The sequence below is a fragment of the Acanthisitta chloris genome, unplaced genomic scaffold, assembly GCF_000695815.1.
Source record: "Acanthisitta chloris isolate BGI_N310 unplaced genomic scaffold, ASM69581v1 scaffold82, whole genome shotgun sequence".
Taxonomy (NCBI): Eukaryota; Metazoa; Chordata; class Aves; order Passeriformes; family Acanthisittidae; genus Acanthisitta; species Acanthisitta chloris.
The window spans coordinates 205860-215955 of record NW_008661962.1 but is presented as its reverse complement, the minus strand read 5'-3'; the positions used below and the strand labels follow the sequence as shown (position 1 = coordinate 215955).

Here is a 10096-nt window from a genome sequence, read left to right as displayed (position 1 = left end):
ACTCTTTCATCCTGGTTTTAATTGGTATCTGAAGTTGTATTCCTGTCTCTGTTCCAATCAGCAGGTCAGCCAAAGCTCATCTTTCATCAGGTCCACCATGAGACTACCTGATTTGGAAAACAAGCTTTCCACCCAGGCAGCATCATGCACTCTTCATCATCTTTTATAAAAAACCTTTATGCAAGTTAACAAAAATTAAATCACTTAGTGCATACAAAAATTAAAGGCGATAATATTATAGCTTGCATTTCCCAATCATTCTAGGGATTACATAGGAAACTACACTCCATAGGAGATAAATTAGATAGATTTGTTCAAAATATTGTGGATTATTAATATTTATAACATTTCAAAGGACTTTTTTTTTAAACAATTGTTTCAGTTTGATAGTGGTGTTTTATTTGTAAGGCACCAGATGCTTGTACCCTTCCTACCAGTTATAGAATCCACCTGGAATTTCTTTCAATGGTGAGCTGTGTTTTTAATCTATAGTTACAACAGTGTTTCCATTGATGCCCAGCAAATTAGGGTTGTATGTATTCATTTAAATGTGCAACTTGATTTTCTAAAGTGCTGAGCAGCTGTGTTTCATCCTTTCTTTGCCCCTCACTTTGGAAAGACAAAAGTATGTGGATACTCAGCCAGATCTTAAAGACTCATTTTATGTGCATATTTGTGAAAATGTTTCCTTCTGTGTTTTAGCATTCTGCAGAATCTCTTGAAGTGTGTCACCACCTGGTTGCAATTATTGCACTGACCAATGGCTTCATGCATAATTTTACACTTTTTAATGTTAAGATCATCTCCAGTCTGATGAGGAAATGTTAAACAGTACCATTCCAGATTTGAGACCCTGGATATAACAGGGTCTGCGTACAGTGATTTTTGTATTGCTTCAAACTGAGAAATCAACTGAGATGCTCTCTTACAAGAAATCCAAGACTTCCTATGCTCCATGGCAGCTAGGATGTAGGTGTACAACTTCCAACGACTTTCGCCCTTGACTTTGGGGGAATAATCCTCAACAGGTATGAGCAAGCATTGTGCCACTGATCTTAGTGATGCCAAACTGAATAACTGCAGAAATTGGGATTATAACTTTAGAAATTAAATAGTAAAAGCTAATTAAACTCCAACTCTGTCAAAACAATCAGATGACTTTATAACAAGAACAACTCTCACATGAGTGGTTCATCAGTGTCAACCCAAAGACAAATCATTACAGTTTCACAGGAAACCATACTGGCATATTCTGTCCAGTATATTTCATAGAGGAGTCATGAAAAACATCAAATCCTTTTGAACACTGAGTGGTGATCATGTGTAAATCACCCCACTGGCAGCTGCTGCTGCTACTCTGCTTGCTGCAGACTTCTTGCTCCATCATGCTGTACAGAGCAGCTGCTTCAGTGGTTGTTCTTGTTGAGGGCAGCATGGCACACCATGAAAGAAATGAAATCTGCAGATGTAGGTCGTGCTGAATTACTTCAATAATCTGTGATAAAATGGTCATGTTGTTAACCCCAGAATAACAGGGACTGCTTTTCAGAAACTTCAAATTTTCCTGTAGAGCAATCATCATTTCATTCAGTTGCAGTATGCACTAATTAAGCCTGAAGAAAAAGTCAAGCTACTGTGTTGTAATAACATACGCAACTGAAACAGCATTACATGATAATTATTGAACCCATCAGTGCAACTAAAAGAGAGCTACTAACCAGAACATATGGAGCAGAGAGCTATAATTCCTTGCACAATGTTTCATGATACGTTAAAGCACTAGAATGAAAGATTTGACATTTTTTATTGTGTATAGGTAAAGATATATTTTTCTTTTATAAATCTTTATGCACTCAAATCCTTATTTTTTTAATGCATACATACACGCACACTCTCAGTAATCAACATTCAAGGCAAGATCCCCATCCTAGCATTACAGACAAATCTCAGAAGAGATCCCTTTTTTTGGTTCCTGTGGTGAAATCCAGCCTGATATACCCAGCACTTCCTCGCATTTCCTATTTTGGCTTTGCCCCCAGACTTCTAGCATTTAAACTTCCATTTTTTTCTCATGCTCTGCCTCATTCATAATTTATTCATTGCTTAAGTTTTGAAGATTATTTCACATCACCACACTTCCAAATGGTCACTTTCTCTTTATGTGGAATAACCCACTGGAGTATTGAGAATATTGTATGTGTTTACAGAGATCTCATATTTTTCTTGTCATTTTGTTGGTAATACGTGTTGCCTGAGCTAGTCACTAGCAACTCATTGATGCTGTAGCCCAAACCAGTTAGGACTTTGCAAACATCCTGTGTTTGTTCCTTCTGGCTTTTCAGACAGCATTGGTTTGAAAGACCCAGAGCCTTCCAGCACAGACACCACACGTCCTCTTAATAATCCTGTCTCTTTCCTGAACCCTAAAGAGTAACTTGTGAAAGTCAGAACTTAAGAGATTACATCATAAAGTTTTCATCACTCAGAATTTTCTCAGTCAAATTTAGGAAAGAAGAAAACTGCTATCTTGGTTGCAACTAATAACTTACCTCAGATGAGGACCATTGGGCCTTAGTGGTGGTTGCCAAGAAATGGCAATAAAGGACTCACTGATTGGAGTCACAGACAACGGACTAACACTCTGAGGAACTGTTGAAGAGGTAGTCACTCTTGTAGGCAAACTCTCTGTGCAGCCTCCTAGAAAGCCATCACCTCCAGTACAGGCTATTATAGTGACTGAGTAGTTTGTATAGGGTGTAAGGTTAGTCACCGTATGACTTAACCTTGATGAAGGGTTCCCAGTAATGACAATTCGTGGATCAGGCATACGAATCTCATAGTTAAGGATTTCACCATTCTGTATCAGAGGAGGTTTCCATGAGACCTGAAGGGGGAGAAAAAAAAATAAAGCAATGTATTTCTTACAGTCAGATTGCAGAGAAACAGATACAACGTGCTACAGATGGACACAAGTGGGATCTGAAGATGTTCTTTTCCTTTTTTATGAAACAGACTTTTATTTTTAAAGGTACATCAGTTAGATATCTTATCTCTTTTTATTTTATTAAGGTTCCGAGTAACAGTTTTAACCATTGAAAAATACACTATTTTGCCTCACCAGTAAAATGTGAATGCTCCACATCTCTCAAAACTCCATGAGATGCTCAGATGCATTAGCAAAAGTACACTAATTATTGCAAGTATCACTAACTGTCATTTATTTTCTTCGGGTGTATTACCTGGTGTGGTCATCTATTAGTGACAGAGTAAAAACAGATCTTACTTGTATTTGCATGATTTTCAGAAATACGTAACTGCATTAGCTCCTATAAGAAAATGATTTGTCTGCACTCTTTATCTGATGAAATATGGAGGTTTTCCCTTTTATTTTTCATTAACAAAATATGCTGGTAAGTATTAGACAAAGAACAGGCATAATTTTCCATTTTAAGAATTATAAAACACTATTGAGAAAACTTTATCACAAAAAATTGGAAATTGTGCACAGAATTCATGTTTTTATGACTTATATATATACACACAGATATATACATACTCCTACCCTTACTGTGGTTTTACTTTTAATGAACAGAGGTTAGGTGGCGGGGTTGAAGTTTCTGTTTGTTTGGTTTTGTTTGGTTTTTAAAACACATTATTATATATGTTTATTCTTAGCAGCTCCACTGAGGAATCACACTCAAATCATGGGATTATAAAGTGCAAGGGTGTTCTAAATTCTGTTTTAAGGCTTTTTGCCATGGTACCATGACACTGGGGACTTCAGACTGGCATAACAAAGACACAACTGTATGAAGAATCTCAGTGTTTCATAAAGGTAGTGTAAATGCATCTATCAGTCTTTCTTTGGAGAAAACCTAGATATGCACAGGTATGTGTGAAACCTAGCCATGCAAAGAACAAAATGAACAAAGACAATATCGAAGCATTAAATAGTAATATCAAGACACTTTAGTTTCAGTTAATTTGAAATTTTATCTTCATTCTCTCTAGTCTCCAAAATAAGTATCTTTAAAAATGTATATGCACAATTACACACAGCCATGGAAACAGCGAAGCTTGATTTAAAAGGCTCTTGGGGATTATGAAATGTTATATCTTAGGTACAGAAGGACCTCTTAGGCCACTAGACTTCTAAGAAACCTGGCAGCAAAGTGCTGGAAAAGCTGAAGGATTTTGATAACAGAATCTGGAATACTGTTAAACAGAGAATTAGAAACAGGGTGATCTCGAGTAAAGACAACAAACCCAAGATTATTGGTGCCCACATAGGAAAGGTTTAGCTCTGGCTAATTATCAAATGCTGTATTCAGTTTTCTTTTACTTTTGGCCTCAAATCATAATCAAACAAATACAGAAAATGCTATTGATAAAGCAATGCAAAATTTCACAGAAGGTAAGAATTGATCTTGCACCATTCTCACAGACATTGAGCAAAACTCTCATTTTGAAGTAGTTCATGTGCACTAATCATAAGCTTAGGAAACTGAGAAGAATGGGTGATGAGCACAGATAACAGAAAAAGTTTTCAAGTACAAGTATGTGCTGGCTTTGTCTGGCATAGAGTTAATTTTCTTCATAGTAGCTAGCATAAGGCTGGTTTTAATTTGTGCTGAAAACAGTGTTGATAACATGGGGATGTTTTTGCTATTGCTGAACAGTGCTTACATAGCATCAAGGCCTTTTCTGCCTCTCACCCCAGTAATGGAGCAAGAGGCAAAGGACACAAGTAGAAACAAGGGAAGTTAATGCAAATAAAAGATACAAGCTCAGAAACTGGAAAAGGATGCCCACACAGGCTGTACAATCCTTGGACATGAAAGGATGGAGAACTTAATAGAAAACATAACCCAATGCCCACACAGGCTGTACAATCCTTGGATATGAAAGGATGGAGAACTTAATACAAAATATAACCCAGTGCAGCCCTGAGCAGCCTGTTGGGGATGCACAAAGAGTTGAGAGGGGACACAGCAGGGATAGCTAACCCCAGGGGATGAAAGGGATCTCCCATACTATATGGTATCATGCTCAGGATACAAAGCTGAGGGAAGAAGAAAGAAGGGATTATGTTCAGAGTAATGGTATTTGTCTTCCCAAATAACTATTACATGTGATGAAGCCCTGTTCTCCTGGAGATGGCTGAACACCTGCCTGCCCATGGGAAGTTGCAAATGGGCTCCTTGTTTTGCTTTGCTTGTTCATAAAGCTTTTACTTTACGTGTTAAACTGTTTTTATCTCAGCCCACGAGTTTTCTCACTTTTACTCTTCTGATTCTCTTCCCCATCCCATTGTAGAGGGCAAGCACCTGTGTAGGGCTTAGTTGCCAGCTGGGGTTATACCACAGCAAGGTAGAAAGCATTTAGGTCAGCAAACTTCAGGCAAAATTTCCAACCCCAGTGCATTTTGTTGCTACCATACTGCACACACTGGGTGCACTGTCCGTGTTACAGAAAGAGGCAAAGGAGCACGATTCACTTTTAGTTTCAGGGATGTTTCTTTGAAGTTGCTGAAGAAGGACAGAAGAATTTAAGGTCTGAGACACTACAGCAAAACACCCATTTCTGCAACCATGATTATGTTACTTCTGTTTGAAGTGTAGAACCTATCCTGAAATTCTACCTCAGATATTTGAGGTATTCTTTTAGGAATATTAATAAAGCATCTGTCACTACTGGTGAAAGAAGACTTCCTACATGTTGCTTAATGCAAGATGGCCTCTTATAAAAGAACTATATGTCAAATGCTTTGGAAAATTCTTGATACTACCTTCTCAGAAGAGAAAATTGTCTAAAAATGTTCACCTTGTACCAAATCTTATTTCCTGGAAGAGAGGATGAGTAATTTTTTAATCACATTTCATTTGAGATGCCTGACTTTTATGTCTAAACCCACAAAATTAATCTAATACAACTTGTGCAACATTCACCAAACAGTGCAACCTCTCCACATAAAGGAACATATTAATAGCATGGCAGGAGAACAGATGCTGCTTCAGAACCTCAGCTCCCCAGTTTTTCACAGAGCACACACTAGCTGGTAAACTTAAAAAAACTCCCAAGTGTTACTTCACAGCATTTGCTCTGCACTAGCAAATTAAGTATCTCATACTGCAGGTAACATAGATGCTTCACGTTGTTTAAAATGGGAAATATCTTTGAAATTTTTTTTTTCTAAGAGAAATGAAAACCAGGCTGAACAAAGAGCATATTGAGTCAGCAGCAGACACAATGCAACTTATTTTTGCCTGAGCATGGATATCTGATACAAAGCTAGGTAGATCAGTTAGTTGTCCCTTTGGTTAGTACTTTTTTAAACTACATAAAGGAATGACCAAGGATACTCCCAGACACTGCTGTGTCACCTGACCTGCTTTGAAGTCCATAGGTCACCTGGGAATGACAGGACATGCAATCCCTCACAAACCTCTCTTGTCCAGAGGCAAGGGACTGCCTGACCCATACAGTGTAAATGAAGATGATGGATCCAGCCTGGTTAACACACATGTGGCACTACTGGACCTCTTTTCCACTTTGATGTGCCAAGGTTTGAGGTAAGAGCTTGGCAATGCATGAAAGCAGGAAAGCTCACTAGACAGGCTGTGTTGGAAGCAGTAACAGTTTGTTCATTGATTTGAAGCTCAGCACTGAGACCATGAAAGAGGATGCCCATGAGGAAGAGAGAATAAGGTAACTACTGGGAGAGATTAACTGATTCAATGTAATGACTCTGGAAGCTTTCATTTAAAGATCAAAGGACCTTATTTTCTCCACCACAAAATTTAAAGAGACAGAAATTAGCCATTTCCCCCCCATTAAACAGTTATAACCTTGGAATATTTTTTTCCTTTTGACAGCAGTTGGAACCCTGCAACTTAATTCTGAGCTATGTGAAAAGAGACATTGGCACATGTGTAGCTATTTAACTGCTCAGGCCTGGCTTCAACAGTTTGCTTTTAAATCAGCATGTTTGGCTTCATTTTATTCTCATTTCTCCCAGCTACTGCTTATAACATCTACATACAGAATGTAATAAATACACTACTGAGAGCTTTACACTGTCATTCTCAAAGCATGTTGTAAGTCTCAAATTGCAAATATTATTATTATTCCAGTTTTAAAGATGAAAAGACTAAATCCCAGACTAAGTCACATAACCAAAAGCAGCAAAGCTCAACACAAAGACCTGCTACTCTAGTTCTGCATTCCAACCACTGGACCAAAGTCCTCTGACAACCCTCCAGTATCCTTAAAAGTAGTCGGGAGATAAATTTCCTTCTAAGTTCTTATCTGTCTTAACAAAAATTATAGTGGGATCAAGAGCTAGGAATATACAGCAAATGCAAAATCTGATAGAAGTACTGACAATTTTGCTCATACACTTTGAACATGAGTTACATCACCCTCAGCAAGAACTACCACAGAAGAACAGCACCATCAAGTTTCCAGTAACAGATTGCTACTACAAAAACTTCTAGAAGAATTTAGCTTGAGTAGTGGGAAAACCAAAAGAATATTTATTTATTATCCTAAACACCTACACTACAGTACAGTGTTTCAACTATATCAAAGGCAAAGGAATGATGCTGGTGAAACCCTGATTAGTTCACCCCACTGTATGATCTGTACCAAATGATCAAGCTTGTGCAAGCAATCACAGTCCTAACATGTGGAAAACCTCTAGTGTGCAAGTTAAGGTTGTTCCTATGGGTGTTGGAATATCCTAAGTTGCTCAAGCAGCACTTATGTAGCAAATGAACCAAGGTCTCACTGACCTTAGCAGCATTACAAGGCATTCTTCACACAAAGATTGATTGCTCATAAACAGTGTCCCCAATGCACCAGGTATACCTGCATAAAACTGGATGTGTAGAGAACAAAGTCAAAACTCCTTTTTTTTCCTTTCCAGCATGAAGCTGTTACGTGGGCTTACTGCATGGCCCTTTAGCATATAAGGCCTAGGTGTCACTGTTGTTTGTGTTCCCAAAATTATGGTCTTGGGTAACTGCAGACTGATGTACTCACACTGTAACTACAGGGTATATTGCTTTAAACATGTCAGTGATATCTATTCCATACAGCTGGAATCATCCTCTTGTGCATTTTAGTCCCAGCCTATTTACAGAACAACAGGCATTTAGCAGTCCACTATCCAGCGTCTGGGTTAATGAAGAACATAAGACAACTATAAAAATAGAGCTTCGTTTATTTGTGTTTGCTCACTTGCACGTACAATTTAGTAGTCAAATTGGAGAAATACATACTAGAAAACTTTATCACTCTGTAGCAATAAATGATAATCTACTGCACTGAAAGATAACTGATGGCAACTCTTGAAGATCTTATGGACAGCAAACTAATGACATTGTTCAGTCAGTAGACTGAAACTTCAGGTTCTTTTATGCAAAGAAAAAAATGGCACATGAACTGTAAATTAAGAGATTGTCATCTCTGAGGGTAAAAACAAATGTGAATGGCACGGGAATGGCCTACAACCCTTCCTCAGTCAGAAAAGTCACAAGGAAACACTTAAGAAAAATAAATAATCCATGGAAAATCAGTGACATGATATTGAATCAATATGCAAAATAAAAAAAGAAATTACAAAGAAGAATGACAGTTTCATGCTACAGGCCTTCATTTCTTGCAGGCAATATACATAACATATATTAAGAGAGAAGTCAATGAAATCATAATAATTTTTTATTTTCCTTATTTTGTATCTAATCAAATTGCAGGAAGTTTCTATCATGACAGAATAGCATAGCACATGAACTATATGTCAACAAGGTACTTATTCCATCCAATTGGGATGAAACCATTCTCTTATAACCTCTTTGAGCACCAAAAAGTTATCCTTCCCTATCGACAGAAACATCAGGACTATATATAGCCCACATCAACTTCTATCTTGAGAAAAAAGTTGCACAAACAGTGATAGGAAATGGCTGCAGCTTTTCATCTATCAGTGGTCCAGCTGGTGGCACTGATCAGCAAGGGAGAACAATAAAGGCCAGTGTGAGTCAGCACACTTCTGGTTAAGCCAATAATCAAGACTATAGTTGTCTGCCCCAGGTAAGAGTCCTCAAGAAAGAACCCCAGCAGCAAAAAGGAAGTCCTCCTATCAATAGTTATAAGGCCAAAATTGGACAATTTGTATAATACAGCTAATTTAGTTCAGCATACCCAGTCACATAATGCTTTTCCTACACAAAGAACTCCACTAAATAATTATTCACTGTGTAAATCAGCCTCCTTCTCAAGCCACTCCACCTAGCTACATTCCCGAATGTCGTATCAGTGTGAAGTGTGAGACTGAAGCAGCACAGCAATTGCAACCCTCACAAGAAAAAAACCCCAACACAATTTCTTTTCTACTTCTGTACATTAGGGTATAGCAAATCTTGTGTAACAAGAATAATGTTCATGGCATCGGCATATACTAAATAAACGGCTTTTGCAGTTGCGGAATACCTCCACTTCACTTTGGCATTTAATCAGCCACACAAGCAGTTTATTGCGCATTATACTCCGCTACCATGAACATTATCAATTCAGCAAATATTAAAAAATATCATGCAGGTGTCACAGAAATGGGTACTTTGAAAATTATCGACAGCTTTACACTTTTTGTTGCACAAAAGAAAGCAAGTTAAATGTTATGGAGAGATATCATTCCATTCTGATTAAAATTAAATGTTAAAGGAACACATACACATGCCAAGAGTGACCTGCTGTGCTGATATTTTCCTCCTTGTAAAGTGAAAGCTTTGGTCTATGAAAATAAGCTGTATACTCAAGTGAGTACTTTCCAGGAGCACTTTGAATTCTCTACATCCTCAAATCATTTATATTGATTCTATGACTAAATAAAGGAATGGAAATATGTTTCTCTTTTTTGTAAATTCTCTCTGTTTTCAGTAGAAGTAAATATTTGCACTCATGGTATAGGGATTGGTTGCACTGACAGCTGAAAGCCTCTATCGATTCGCAGCCGTGGCTTGGTAAAGGAGCCTCTTGCTACTGTTTCCCACAGTGCCCTTCCAATACCTGGGAGGACAGCTCTCTCCCTCTAACC

The 10096-nt window shown here is 37.9% G+C and overlaps 1 protein-coding gene across 1 annotated transcript in view; it reads right to left on the bottom strand.

Moving 5' to 3' along the window:
• The window catches only part of USH2A (Usher syndrome 2A (autosomal recessive, mild)), a gene marked incomplete at both ends in the record, with an annotated part of 237604 nt that overhangs the window by 28151 nt on the left and 199357 nt on the right, over positions 1–10096 (bottom strand). The window contains one exon of the mRNA XM_009070392.1: positions 2550–2884. Within this exon, the coding sequence (XP_009068640.1) occupies positions 2550–2884 (335 nt within the window). The remainder of the gene's footprint in view (positions 1–2549; positions 2885–10096) is intronic.